Below are 14822 nucleotides of genomic sequence, written 5' to 3' on the forward strand. Positions count from 1 at the left end.
TTTTCTCCAACTCTCATGCATCCCTCCCCAACCCCTGACCTTCCCAAACTTCTCCCATCTGTCATTCTCTTCCCAAAACACACCCAGAGGCTTGTCTTTGCTGCAGTTTGTGCTTTTCTCTGGCATCCTCAATCATCCTGGTCCTCCAGCTCCTACTCCAGTCCCCCACAGAGAATGGGGAAAATAAATCCAGTCCTTCCCTGGCTGTTGTTTGATTCTCTGCCCTGAAACCAGCTCTGTGTTTCTAGCTCCCCACTGCCATGTGTGTAGCTGCGTTCAATAAACCCTGGCAGGCTCCCAGCACCTCATACTGGCTTAGAGGTTGTTTTTTTTTTTCCATGTTTGTGTCTCATTACAGTGCAAATGAATGACCCTTATCAAGTGAGACAGTGGACAAGATTTCACCTCATTATTTTCAGAGAAACTGGTTAGTTAAGAGTCCTCAAAAAGCTGGGCAAAGCTGTGCTGAAAATTCTGTGTTTCAGTCATTTTGATGGCAGATTTTAATCTGCTCATGTCTCATTCATTGCTGCCTTGTTGGAGACAAAGCTCATGGGAAGTTTATATCCATCTACATTTCCAGTCTTACTGAAACTTCTGGAATATCTCCAGATAAGCCTAATATCACTTGGAGAACAATGATAACAAAGCAGATTGATCCAGACTTCCAGGGCTCTTTGACCTGCTCCAGTTTAAGAGGGGAGAGCTTGCAGAATCCTGGAATGGTTTGGGTTGGAAGGGGCAATAAAGATCATCCAATTCCACCCTCCTGCCATGGACAGGGACACCTTCCCTAGACCAGGCTGCTCCAAACCTCATCCAACCTGGGCTGAAACACTTGCAGGGATGGGGTGTCAACAAGAAATCAAGGCACATAGAAAACAGCTCAAATTCCAAGAGAGAAAACTGGAATTTTTTGGAAGGAGAGGAAAAAGCTATATGAGCCGGAGAGGCTTTGCCTGAAAAAATAATAAGGTTTTTTGGGGAAAAAAATGCCCATTTGCCTAGCAGCTGATACTTCCCCAAGATCAACCCAAACAGCTTCCCAAGAAGAAAAGTGAGAAGAGATGAAGGTGGCAGGGCTAAGGAGGAAAACATCTGCTCTGGGAATAAGACAAAAAGCCCCAAGGGCTGTCAGAAGAAGCAGCTGGATATTTAAAAGCTTGCACTGCTGATGCCACTGTGCTCGTGGTCATCCTTGCTGGAGCACAGTGAGGTACATTCAAGGAAGGGATGCACAAGTTAAGGCAGTCCTGATGAGGTTAGCCAAAGGAGAGCTCCTTACTACCTGCCTGGGAAATCACAGCATCCAGAAGGATGTTACTTATGTAGCTTTTCACCCTAAACATTCCTGCTGGCACTTGGGTGAGCAAGACCCCCAGAACAAGCCCTTTACAAACTTAAACATTACTTGCTGAAGTTGCAAGATGCTGAATTCCCCACGGTAAGCAAAGATAAAATCTCATTTTATTCTCCAAAGAGGGTGTGGAGGGAATACATTTATTTTTGTTTTGCAATGCTGGCCGCAGTCCCAGAGTTGTCTCTATTCATGATGAAGCACCTTGCTGATTCTGTGGGATGCTGCTAGGATTCAAGGATTTGACAGAGAGGATCCAGTTTCAGAGCTGAGGGAAGTAATGAGGCGTGCAAAGTAACCAGAGTCTCCCTCCTGGTGTTTCCAGGGAACACTGAGGCAGATGCTGGAGCTGGAGGCTGCTTTTGGAACCATGGCCCTTTGTCCTACACCAGATATCTCTTCTGTTGTGTTGCAGCTGAACCTGAACCCCTGGATGTATTTGGGGTCAGGTCACCTGTTCCAGAAGCACCTGGAAGCTGTCCAACCATATCTCCTGATAAGCCATTAGTGAATCTTGGTAATTAGGTGGTGGGCAGAAAATGGAGTTTTAGACAGCTTGTAAGAGGGTTCTCCAAAGGTCTCTGATCAGCAGCACAGCCTGGGCAGGGCTGATTCCAGCTGGGATTTGAGCAGTTCCTCCTTTTGCAGGGAGAACTCCTTTTCTCCTGCGATTGTTCCCAAGGGAAGGGTGAACAGTGCCATGGCTCCTGGCCTCGGGCAGGCAGGAAGAGGCTCGGTGCCATGCCAGGCATGTGCAGACAGGCAGAACTCTGGGTTTCTGCAGGGCAGGATGGTGAAAAGGCCGTTTGTGGCTCCCCTGGAGCACTGAGGAGCAATTAGCACGTTTTGCTGGTTTGATTGTTTTGGTCTTTTGTGTGATTTACTAACCATTCGCTGTGCCAGACCTGCTGCTCATTAAAGAGAAAACAGACCCTCTCCTAAAGGAGACCTTTTGCTGTTTAAACCCAGAAATCTTCTACAGACCCCTGGGAAGAGGGGCTGATCCTAAAAACACGGCTATGTTAACCCTGCTGTGGTTAGGGGTTAGCTGTGCAGGGCCAGGTCACAGCTTGCACTAAAGGGATGCTACGGTTAGAGAAGGGGGGGAGGCAGGGAAAGGAGGGAGCTGGGCTCTGGACAGGGCTGGGAGCAGCTGCCAGTGCTGTGGGATGTGATTCCTCTTCCACACAAACATGGGAAAGAGGCATGAGCTGACTGGGGTGTCCTTGGATCACAAACATTCACTGAGGCCAAAAACCCCCAGGTGTGAATCAGGGTTTGTGTGGTTTAGGCAGAATGAGAGCAAATCTTGTGAAAAGAAGGTCAAGGTCAGATGTTAATGCCCCCTTTTTAAACATTTGCACTGCTGGCCTTGCATTCCACCCTCTGGAGCACATTTTAAATCTGTGTGGATTGAACAGGGCCTGCACCAGATGCAGCTGGCAAGACAGGAACTCCCCTCCAACCCTGGATTTAGACTGAGATCTGAGAGTAAAAGACACAAGTGTGAATTCCCCCCCACGTCCCCCCCATCCCTCCCAGTCAACTCACACCTCCCCAGAAAGATTCATGATCACTTATGGAGATAAGCATCCAGCCAGAGATCTCCAGATTTCTTGAGGGACCTGTGGGAAGAAAAGGAGAAGTTTGGGAATCTTGGTTCTGTTGTGTTTTTCCTGCAATGAAGGCTGTTACTGAATTTAATATCAATCACAGGATCACACTCACAGAACCCACCCTCTGTCAGTGTAAAGCCATTCCCCCTGCTCCTGTCACTCCAGATCTGTGTCCAGAGTCCCTCTCCAGCTCCTTTGGAGCCCCTTTAGGCACTGGAAGAGGCTGTAAGTTCTCCTGGGAGCCTCCAGGGCTCACTCCACTGTGCCTTGGTGCCGTGTGGCCCTGTCCTAACCAGATTTGGGGACAAAAGCAGGTTTGGAGCCAGCTCTCCTGCCCACTGTGGCCACCCCACTTCAATCCTGCTTTGTGCAGGAGGTGCCTGGACTGCAGAGCTTTCTCATGTTCCCTGCCATGAATTATTCCCCTCAGAGGAACTGAGACAGCAACATCAACACCGAGGCTGCTGACAAGGACTGTTAGATCCTCTCCAGCCCTGCCTGTAGGGAATTGCCTGTTGCTGCTGGCAGAGCTCTCAGGGGACACAGCAGGGGCTGTAACCTGACCAGTTTCCCTTTGATTCATCTCACTTTGCAGCAGGAGATCTGCTAGCAACTCCCAACAGCAGGAGCCACCAGCTGTCAGAGCAGGGTTATATAAAAATCAGAATCATTAGAGATGGAAAAGCCCTCTAAAATCAACCCCAGCACTGCTGAGCCACTGCGTCCCCAAACACCACGATTGGGTTTGTACCTGTCTAAAGGTGAAGTGTTTGGTACTTTGACAGCAACAACACAAATTTCTGAAAGGTCTGTCGTGTCCTGGATCCTCTGTGCTAGAAAATATCAGGTGTCCCTGAAAAATGAGCTGCAGTGGGCTCAGGAGGGCCTTACCCAACAATGTCTACAAACGCTTTCCCAAGAGGCTTCTCCTCATAGTGGACTCCATACTTGGCACATAAAGACTTCACCAAAGGCTTCACCTTCCAGAAGTTGTGCCGTGGCATTGTTGGAAACAGGCTGAAGACGAGAGAGAAAACAAAGCTGAGAAAACTCTTGAGACAAGCGACAAGGGCTGGGCATTAGGATTTGCATCCTCAGGGGCTCATCGTTGGTGCCTCCTCCTCAAACTGCACAAACAAAGGAAGGAGGCACAGAGACACCCCTGCTTTACACTCCTCTGTCTCAGGGAGGTGGTGAAAACTGATTTCCTGTCCTGCCTCAAAGCAAAGCCATGCTCAGGACACACTGAAAGCCAGTTTGTGCAAGAAGGGACATGACTGCAATGAGAGGGCAGTGGGAGTGAGGGAACAGCCTCAGAGATGGCCGACCATTCCTCTGGCAATAATTGTTTCTTGCTGAACTGAATTCCCAGTGAACTGCTTTTTCACCTGTGGAAGCAGGTAAAGAAGGATTTTGGGGGCACCTTGCCCTATGCTCTTCCATGGAGATTTCCTAAGCTGGCTCCCAAACCAGCCAGCCTCACCCTAAAAGCCATTTCTTTTACATTTGCTGTTGCCATTGGCAACAGACTGTCCATATGGCCCTGTTTTCCATATTTTTTCTGGAATCTGGTACCCAGCATCCTACACAGTCCCACACTCTATAAAACACTGGAATACTTTAGGGAAGGGGAGTTTTCTGAGGTGGATGCTTGGGATTTGAGCCCACAGCAACTGGTAGATGCATAACAACAACTCCTAATTAAACCCTAAATTAAGGCTGTGAGAGTGAAAGCTTTGAAGCAAGAGAGAAAAATGTCATGGCTGTAAGAGAAGCACACTATCATGGAATGGTTTGGGTGGGAAGGCATCTTTAAGCTCATTCAGTTCCTACCCCACCATGGCAGGGTCACCCACTAATGCAGGTTGCTCCAAGCCTCATCCAGCCTGGGCTTGAGCACTTCCAGGGATGGGGCAGCCACATCTTCCATGCCTGTGTAGTCTGGGACTCTGCTTCCTGGGCATACAATCCTTCCCCAGCCCATCATTCCCTCCCCTGGGCTGGGACAAGCTGGCAGTGCCATCCCAGCTCTGTACTCACTGGTGCTCGATCTGGAAGTTCAGGTGCCCGGTGAACCAGTCGTTGAAAAAGGACTGCTCAATGTTGCAGGTTGCTGCCATCTGCCAGGGAGAGAGGGAGCTGTGAGGGTTAGGGATGGCTCATCCCAAAATCAGGGTGAAATTCCTCTTCCCTGACTCTGGGAGTGCAGAGCCTGCCACGGCCAAGTGCAGCAAGGGGAGTTTTAATCTTTCCTCAGGGCCTCAGGTAATCAAACTCTCACTGGTGATGTAGCAGCCCAAGCCCAGATTCCTAAATCTCAGCCTCTCCCATTGGAATTCAGAGGATTGACAGCAGTACCAACGTGGAAAACAAGAGGAATATGGACACAAATCTTCCCCATCACCATGTAGTTATTGCTCAGTTTGCCTTAAGTGTGATATTTTGAGACTATTTCTTAGGTATTCTTGCCATTAATGATCATTAAAATTAGGTATTTTTTCTTAATATTCTTAAAATTCAACCAAATTTTTAATAGGGTTCCTCCCTCACACATTTTACTTGGATTTGCAGAGAGATAGAACTTCTAAAATATCAAGAATATGGTTCTAGAATAAAGAAGAGGAAAGAGAGAATTCAATCACTCATCTTCCAGAAAAAAGGACAAAGGCAGGCTCCAAAATGAAGAGTCAATATATTTTCCTCAGCTGTTTTGTTACTGGGATCTACAGGCCTCGCCAAAATATGCAGGAATGTTTTTTGGATTTGCAGTCACATCCAGCTTCACTCACCACAGGAGCAGGTAACCTTTTGATTGTCAAAGTAATTGCAGAACTTTGGAACTCCATGTCTTTCCCCAGCACTGCTGGCTCTGGGAAGAACATTTTTATGGGAAAACTAATAGACAGGACAACTCTGTTCTAGTAAGGGGTGGTGGTAACACTGGGGGTGGTGGTAACTCTCATGCTCTTTCAGTAAATCCCATTTTGGGGTGAGTCAGGGGTGGTTTTCCTCCCTCCCAGTTACCTGGGAGCTCAGCCAGTCTCTGTGCTTCTCAGAATCAATTTCCATTGGAATGTGATTCATCTGGGTGACCCACACGAACCAGTGACTCTCCAGAAACCTGCAAAACCAGGAAAAATTGTGAGAATTTCTACCAGACATGGGTACATCAGGTAACTAAAGTGGGGCTTGCAGGGGGCAGCAGAGACTTGGATGGATGTTGACAAGGAATTACCTGGAATCATCTTTGTTCCAGGCTTGTTTTCTGCAAAAGCAGATGATCCAGTTTTGCTTTTTTTTTTTCCTTGCACTTTGAGTTTCTTCAAATATTTTGGGAATAATGGGCTGGTTGTGATAAGTATTCCAGCTTGATTTCAGACTTGGAGCATGCACAGAATTACCTCCACAGTCTGCTGGGAGGTGGGTGGGATGAGGCACTCTGGGAGGGTCCAGCCATGACCAAAGTGGGGTCAGCAGTGTGTGGGAACTGGGAATGAGGAAAGGCAGGGGAATCCTGGCAGGACCATCACGGGGCAGGGGAGGGTGCAGGGAGAGTGCCAGAGGAGCTGGAACTCGGAGATGCTGACAGGGAAGTGAAGCAGTGGGACACAGCAGAGCTGAGGCCAGGCTCAAACAGCACTGGAGGGATGGGAGAGCAGCAGGGATGCCCTGGAATCCCTACCTGACAAACGTAAGGAGACACAGGGATCCCAGGACGCCGTAGAACGGGATGTAGGTGATGAAATAGCGCAGGTAGTAGCTGATGGCCCAGGCCAGGTCCTGGGGGACAGAGAAAAGACCAGGCATCACTTTGCCCATCTTGGATAATGTGTCCTTGCTGGTGATGTTTGGAACACTGGGTAATTCCTGCCTGCCCCCTGGCCTCCCTCTCTGCTCCAGTTTCCAGCCAGACCCCGTAAGGATGGAGGGAATGTTTCACTCACCGCCCAGAACCTGCGCTTGATCATGGTCGAGATGATTTGGATTTGGAAATACACAGGGATGAGCAGAGGTGGGAAGACTGCAAGGCAAAGGGAAATGGTTTGGCCATCAGAGGGGTGGGGAGGTGTGTGACATGAGGGACTGCTTCCATGGAACTGGGAACATGCAGTTTTTCCATGGAGCCTCTCACATGGAGGTTATTCCCAGCCTCAGCTGTTTTACTCCCTTGCTGTATGGGGCAATGTTCCAGGTGCTTGGATATCCCTGAGCTGATTCTGGGACCTGCACAGGGTCCTGAGGAAGGGTGGGATGAGTTGGGATTTGAGGAGTTGCTCTGCTCACACAGTGAGGGCTGGAAAGGACAAGTGGCGTTCCAGGAAAAGGGAAGAGAGGAGGGCGGATACTCACTGAGGAAGAAGTACTCATGCTGATGGTTGTAAGGCAGGTACTTCAGCTTCTTCTTGCCATACTGCAGGACACAAAGAGACAGCTCAGCCTGGGATTGGGACATTCCCAGGTAAAAGCAGATTCTCTGCAATAATTCTTAATTTATTGACCAGGGAGTTTTGACTGAATTCCCACAAGCAGGTAAGAAGAGATTCAGAGTGATTAAATGTCCTAACTTTGTCACTGTTAGGTGTAAACTCAATTTTTAAAGATGGTTTCTATTTACTTGATGGAATTTTGATGCACTTCACCTTCTGCCGTCCCTGTGTCTCTGAGAAGAGCTGCCAGCACCTCCATCTTTACTAATATGAATGTGATAGGCATAAAGTCTGATTTTTTGGAAGGGAAGGCTTGTAACACCAATAAATCAGGCACATTATTCCCTCTGGCTGAGCTCTGCAAGGCTGTGTGCTTGGCATCATTTGGAAAATGATTTTTGTACCAATGTGAGAATATTGGGATAGACTGTTTCTGTCCTAATATCAGATATTTTGAGGTGGAAATCCAGTTTTTCCTTGTTATCATAAATGTTTAGGTTTTCCTTTAAGTAATAGAACCATGGTCTGCTTTCTCAATAATACAAAATCTGTCTGAGAAACTATTTTTAATGTTGTATTTCCCTGTGTTGTCTTTGCTGCTTGACCCTTTTCTTGGGGTTTTGTTTTTAAAACTAGAAATCCTTGTTCCACTGTTAAAAACACCAATGATTTAAGTGCTTTGGGTAGGTTTTTATAAACAGGCAGTAAATATTTTGGCTCTGGAGGGGTAGATAGAACTAAAATTAAAATCACTTGATGCTGGAAGATATTTGCTATGGAAATGGAAGGTCAGATTTGAAATGCTCCTGCTGGAATACTGAGGAACACTGTATTCCCCCTCATATTGGTACTTCAAACCAGCAGCATGAAGTGACCTTTAGTGGCTTTTTGCTTTCTCTCCAGCCCCATCTGCATCATTTTTCCTGAGGTAACCCAAGACACTTTCTCCTGTGGTCAGCACAGGAAATGGATTGGGAATTAGTAGTCAGTGCTGCTCCTCAGCCCAGGGGTTGGCTCCAAACTGTCAGACCACGTAGCCAGACGAAATCCCTGGATTAAGCATTTCCTTTCTAGCATTCCTGGAAGTCCTGCCTGTGTAAGTCATGTCTAACAGTGGGAGCCAACTCCTGGATTTGCGCAACCACTCTCAGGGCCCTCTCGGACAGTAGTTTTCCATGTTTTCCCCACTTTTCCTTACCTCAACGGGCTGTGTGTCTCCCAGGACAAAAATGTGCAGCATGTTCACATCTGGGTCCTTCTGGAAGATGTTGGGCTTGGCGTGGTGCTGGAAGTGGCGGTGGTTCCACCAGTTTGCAGAGGCACCCTGGGCAAGGAGAACGAGGAGTTTTCATCCATGGAGAGCTGCTCCCAAGGTGGGAGTACCCAATCATTTATAGGGACTAAAGTGGTGAGAGTCAAGTTGTGGGATTTGCTTTGGAAAGAGCAGCAAGCAGGGAGTGGTGGAGTTGTTGGTTGCTATGAGACTGCTGCTTGCAGAGGGATCCCTAAGGATCATCCATATTGAAAGAATACAAAATAAACACACTCTGAGCGAGTTACAGGTCACTGTGTCTTCCCAGAAAATCCTGAAATGCTTTGAGTTGGAAGGGACTTTAAAGCTCATCCAGTCCCAACCCTGTGCCATGAGCAGGGACACCTTCCTCTAGCCCAGCTCGCTCCATGGGCAATGATCACCAACTTATTTTGTGCCTCTGCTCACTCTGGGAAGGTTGAGAGCCTCCCTTTCCTACTCTGCCACAGTCAAAGTGATGCATTCCCAGAATTCCCTGGCTCCATAATTCCCTTTACCTTCAGGTGCCCAATGACAAACTTGTGGACAATGTGGTTCCAGGAAGACTTCTTGAAGACAGAGAGGTGTCCAAAATCATGTTGCAGCCACCCTGCCTGGGCCTGGGACAGGGAGAAATCAAATAGTTAAGAAGCTATTGAGAATCAGAGCTAATCAGGAAAGAAATGGAGATGGAGGGCACATTGGCAGTGTGAGGAAGATCTCTCTTTGTCACCTGGGAAGTTGTAAGGATGCAGGCAAGGATAAGGGTTGTGATCCAGCCGGTCCCAAAGTAGGAAATCATGAGCCAAGCCAAAACTTCCATGACAATGATGTGTCCCAGGTAACAGGAGAAGAACAAGGGGCTGGCTTGGAATAGGTTCATGTCCTCTGCTGTCTTCCTCAGGGTCCGGAAATCTTCCACCAGCTGGGACTGCAACAGGACAGGCAAGAGCAGGGTAAGGCTTGGGAGTGAGCCTGGCTGAGTTGTGGGATGGATGGAGGAAGGATGAGCTCCATGCCAAGTTCCCTGGCTCTATATTCCAGCTTTTTGCCCTGTATCCCTATGAATAAACATCCTGGCTGGTCTGAGCCCACATCCTGACCTTTTGGACTTGGAGCCAAGAGAGTGAGTAATCCAAGCTCTGTTGAGTGTCACATCACCTGATGGCTCTTGTCTGAATGAGCTTCCTAAGCACTAAGGAGAAGCTGGAGCAAGAGGGAATTCAGCGCTATTGTGCCTAATTCCAGAGCTCTGATAATGAGCACCCACTATCACCCGTCATCCATTCAATCTGTGGGCCAGCTCCTGTGCAGCCATCCATGAGGGGCATTCCTGGGTCACTGGGGGCCAGCATTGTCCCCTCTATTGTGAGTGACACAGATATAGCACAATCATGGCCAGCCACAAACAACGGGGCAGGATTGAGTTTCCCGGGCAGAGCCAGTTGTGCCACGCTCTGGGCCTGAATAATGGATGAGCAGGGATACAGAGCTGCCCTGAGGATGGGCAGTGGCTGCTGCTCCTTAGCAAGGCCACCAAAATGGGACATCTGGGGACTTGTGTTTTGGAGCTTGGTCACCAGCAAAGGAGCAGCAAGAAGGGACCACAGTCACCAGGGCTGGTGCACATTTCCCATTCCACCTGTCCCAGTTCCCATTTCCCTTCAGGATGGGCTCAGTCCAGGCTGGGTGCCTGGAATGGGCTGCCAGAAATTGGCTGTTGGTGGCTCTGTGGGAAAGAAAATATTTGTACAGCCAAAAGTGTCACCCCTCTTTCCATACATATTCGAATCCATGATAGGATGAAAATACTCTACATGGAGATGTTCAGTCACTGAGAACTCCTCTCCCTCTCTGGAGAGCATCCCAAGAGGGAAAGAATGGTGGCAATAGGCAGCCTGAACCCCAGCTGAGGAATAAATACTCACATTTTTGTCTCGGTCCTGGCTGGGCTCCCCTGGAGCGAGTTCTCCAATAAGCAGGGGCTTGAGAAATTTCTGCACCAAGGTGGGATTGATGTGGAAGGCCTGGAATGCATCCTGGAGTGGAAACAGGAGAAACTCTGTGAGATCCAGGAGTAAGATGTGCTTCCTATTCACTGTGTCATTCCCACCCACCTGCAGCAGTTGTGGAACCGGTGGAAAAGGGGGCCAGGTGACCTCCAGCTCTGGGATCACTTGTTGGGACATCAATTCCACTGATGAATTTGCTGTGCTGGGAATGGTGAGTCCTGGGATGGCATCCAGCCATATGGTGAAAGGCACCTCAAGAAATTCTTTCTAAGCAACTAAATACTTAAATCCTGTTAATTCCCTTAGAAGGTAGGCAGAGGCGAATTTGTGCAAATCCCTCCTAGGATATAAATACCCTTGGAAAGTCTGCTCCTGGAGGCAAGTCAGGAGAGGGGCTGACTGGTGACTGAAGCTGGATGTGACTGCAAACACAAAAAATATTCCTGGGTGTTTTGGCCAGGCCTGGAGATCCCAGCTGTAAAACAGCTGAGGAAAAATTGGTGACTTTTCAAAAGAATAATGCCTTGTTTGTGGAGTCCTTTGGATCCTGGCATTCACGAGTTTATCTGGCTCTTCTTTTTCTCTGTTCCTTCCCCTTTCCACATATTTCTGTCCACCTGTATCCCACAGGTGCCTGATGCTCATAGTGGGATCTTGGCCAGATCCTTTCACATGGCACAGCCAGAATTTTAACCCCAAGGACAGCAGCAGGGACAGAAAGCTGACCCAGAACAGAAACCCTCACTCTGTCCTTGCCCTTTCCTCACTGCACAGAACTGGAGTCAGCTCTTGGAATTCACCTGGGAGAACAGGAAAGATTGGTTCCATGAAGTGCTAAGAGAGTATGGAAAAAAAAAATCATTAAAAACAGGAGTGAGGGGAACCGTGCTCCAGCCTTTCCCCTTTGTCCCATTGCCTAACAGTTGTAGTGACCAACTAATATTTCCCTCCTGGCTCTAAAGACAAAGGGCAGGCTGGAAAGCGCTCCCTGTGTCCAGCTGACCCTTCTGGGAGCTGCCCTCCATCTGGAGTTCAAAAATACCAGACAACAACCTCGGGCCCAAAGTCCTCCAAAATCAATTGAAACTTGTCACCTGGGAAGTTGACCCAGAAATGGGTCACTGAAATGTTGACTCTGGTTCCCTGTTTGGAACGATTTGTAGAAGATGTAAAAGAGGAAGGAAAAGCAGAATGAGGGGGAAGTAGACTGTATCTACTGCAAGACTCTGCAGTTTTGGGTGAAAACAAAAAAAAGGGGAAGAGAGAGGGTGACACAAAAAATAATACTGAATCAATATTTTTTAATGCTTCTTAACTGCTGGGAATAAAAAAGTCTGGAGGTCTGATTGGGTGCTTACTGCCTGGAGATCCTGCAAATGATGGAAGGATTGGATTTTTGTTATGTTTATCTGATTAAGCTCCTGTACTAATAGGTCCCAAATATAAGAGAGTTCCTGAATTTTGGAATTGTTCTCAGTTCTGTACTGCAGGAGATAAAAAGCTTAAGGGAAAAGATAATCCCTGGGAAATGCTGTGTGATGTTGGCACTTGACCTCCCAACTTTGTGATCTACTGACCAAATAAGCCGAAGTGTTTTATGGGATATGGGAGTTATTCCAGCTGCTTTTCGTGAGAAAAAAAGCTTTGTGTAATTGAGATATGAGCTGTACTTGAGCATTGGGAGTGCTTACAGCAGTCAGCACAAGGATTTTCTTTTACACCCCTGAACACTTCTGGGACAGAGACACTGCAAAGTGTCCCTGCCTTTGTGTTCTGTGCACAAGGTGACACCAGAACAGGTTGTGTTTAAAAAAATCAGAGTCTCATGGAATGGTTTGTGCTGAAAGGGACTTCAAAAATCATCCCATTCCACTCCCCTGCCATGGGCAAAGACACCTTCCATGGACCAGGTTGCTCCAAACCCCATCCAGCCTGGCCTTGGACACTTGCAGGGATAGAGCAGTCACAGCTTCTTTGGACAACCTGTGCCAGGGCCTCAGCATCCCCACAGGGAAGGATTTCCTCCTAAAATCCAATCTAAACCCACAGAGGGTTCTCCCCCTGAATGAGAGAGGGTTTTCTGGCTGCAAATGGTTATTCTCCACAGGGAAGCTGCAAAACTGATGCCAATCCTGATTTAGTGCTCAGAGTGGTGATTTAACAATTTCAGAGCATTTTTAAGGCCATGCCTTCATGGAGTGTGGGATGCAGTGTAACCTGGGGAGGTGGGAGGAGAACCAGCAATCCTGGAACCACCAACCTGTGTTTCAGCCTCCTTTCAAGGATTCTGCAGTAACAGATGCTTTCTGGTTGCTAATGAAGATACTGGAGTTAAATTCTTGGGGATAGGAGTCAAACTCCTCCTGTTTCAGCAGCTCTGGGTTTAAGCAGTTGAAAAGAAAACCTGGCCCATCTTTCTGAGGGAGAAAGCTATTCATTCAGAGGATTTACTGCAAAGGGACAGAAGGGCCAAAATGCAGCTCAGTGCTTCAAAGGAAAAGAATGGAGAATACCCACTGGACGCAGGGAAATGGGGGCTGATGGAAAGGGAAGGTTCTGCCAAAAAAATTTGTCACACATGGAGCCTCCTCCTTGCCAAGGTGTCGGGAGCCGTGGGAGAGCAGCAGTTCCTGTTCCTGCTTGGGCTCTCCAAGCTCTGAGGCTGCTTGGATTTCATTAACACGCCCTGAAGGGAGAACATGCTCTCTGGATGCACTTCTGAGGAAGGTGGTTTTGAGGGAAACCCCAGACAACAAACAATTTATTTCTAATTTGTTCCTGTTTCAAGATTGGGTGGGGTTTTTTTTGTTGTTGTTGTTTGGTTTCTTATCTTTGACTGAAACCTGAGAGGTGGCTGAACCCAGCGAAGGAGCAGCTGGAGCAGCAGCAAATGGTTTGCTGGTTTGTTTTTTTTTTTCCTCTTTTCTGTAGCAACCTGTAACCAAATTCTCCAGAGAATTTGCTCCTGGGGAAAAAATGCTAAAAAGCTCCTTGTTTTAAAGCCTCCTCACAGAAGCAACTTTGAGACACAGCCTGGCCTCTGTTTAACCCTCCCTGTGCTTGGCTGCGTGACTCTGCATGTCACAAGCTCCCCCTGGAAAAGGGGACATTTGGGACACTTTGCTCCTGAATTCAGGGCTCGGGGCACGGCACAAGCAGGAGACAAAGGCAAACCAGCAGGATTTAAGCAGAGCAATCCCTACCGACCCATCGCGGGGGGACCTGCATCCGCTTGAACCGAGCTGGGAGCAGCGGGAGGGCTGAGCCGGGTGTCCAGCAGGTGTTGGGGAGCTGGGGACAGGGGACAGCAGCAGCTGGCTGCCCTCGGGGAGGGAAGGAGCTGTCAGAGGATGCTGCTGGAGCCGGGAGAGCCGCGGGGGTCGCTCCTTACCGTGGCATCTTCGCCGGCGCAGTGGCTGATGACTCGCTGGCCCCCCGGGTGCCTCTTTGCCCACTTGGTGACATTATAAACCTTTCGCTCTATCACCAGCCACTTGTCCGTCCTCAGGTTGTGCTTCTGGATCTCCTCCCAGGTGTAGAAGCGGATCTGCGCCGCCGGCTCCCCCGAGTCCCCCCCTTGCTCACCCCCTTTCCCCATGGGGCCGCTCGATTCTTTTTGTCTTCTTGACCAGAGGGGGAGAGGAGGGGGGAGAAGCCGTCCCTGCGCCTCTCGGGGCTGTGCCGGAGAGGAAGAGCTTTCCTGGCGGGATTGGACTCAGCTGATCCCCTGCTCCCTCCCTTCGCCTTCGCTCATGTCCTCCCTTCTCTTTGTTTCTGCTTCTCTCCGCCTGCTCGGAAGTGCCCCCTAGGCTGGCTGTCCCCGCACTGATGCACTTTATCCTCGCACATAGCCCTGTGTTTGGAGGGAAGCTCGGCCCCTTCCACCCACACGCCCCCTCGCACCCCCCTCTCGGGCATCCCTCCCCGGGCATTCTCCTCCCTCGGCATGCCCTCCCTCTCCCGGCATCATCCTTTCTCCCAGACACTCTCCTCCCTCCCGGCATCGCCCCCCTCCCCAAACTCTGCATCCTCCTCTCCCCTGCCGGGCCCGCCGCCCCTCTCGCCGCCGCCCCCCCGCCGGTGCCGGGGCTCTCCCGGCGGGATCAGCCGAGCCCCAGC

The 14822-nt window shown here is 49.2% G+C and overlaps 1 protein-coding gene across 1 annotated transcript; it reads right to left on the reverse strand.

Moving 5' to 3' along the window:
• Positions 1–1430: 1430 nt before the first annotated feature.
• Positions 1431–14533, reverse strand: LOC135449015 (acyl-CoA 6-desaturase-like). Its single transcript, XM_064715447.1, has 12 exons — positions 14095–14533; positions 10620–10730; positions 9425–9622; positions 9210–9311; positions 8599–8724; positions 7324–7384; positions 6918–6994; positions 6656–6753; positions 5998–6094; positions 5014–5093; positions 3865–3990; positions 1431–2982 (listed from the first exon to the last, which is right to left on the reverse strand). Exons 1-12 carry the CDS (start codon positions 14299–14301, stop codon positions 2931–2933), a joined length of 1335 nt encoding a protein of 444 aa, XP_064571517.1. The 5' UTR covers positions 14302–14533; the 3' UTR covers positions 1431–2930.
• Between the last annotated feature and the right edge of the window lie 289 nt (positions 14534–14822).

The sequence above is a fragment of the Zonotrichia leucophrys genome, chromosome 5 (genome assembly GCF_028769735.1).
Source record: "Zonotrichia leucophrys gambelii isolate GWCS_2022_RI chromosome 5, RI_Zleu_2.0, whole genome shotgun sequence".
In the NCBI taxonomy this organism is placed as follows: domain Eukaryota; kingdom Metazoa; phylum Chordata; class Aves; order Passeriformes; family Passerellidae; genus Zonotrichia; species Zonotrichia leucophrys.

Excerpts from the sequence above, each read along its gene's own strand:
- LOC135449015 (XM_064715447.1), bottom strand. The coding sequence starts at position 14,301 with ATGGGGAAAGGGGGTGAGCAAGGGGGGGACTCGGGGGAGCCGGCGGCG. Across the intron at positions 8,725-9,209 it reads TTGTCATTGGGCACCTGAAG|GGTGCCTCTGCAAACTGGTG; the intron begins GTAAAGGGAATT and ends CTCCTTGCCCAG. Across the intron at positions 2,983-3,864 it reads GCGTTTGTAGACATTGTTGG|GTCCCTCAAGAAATCTGGAG; the intron begins GTAAGGCCCTCC and ends TTCTTCCCACAG.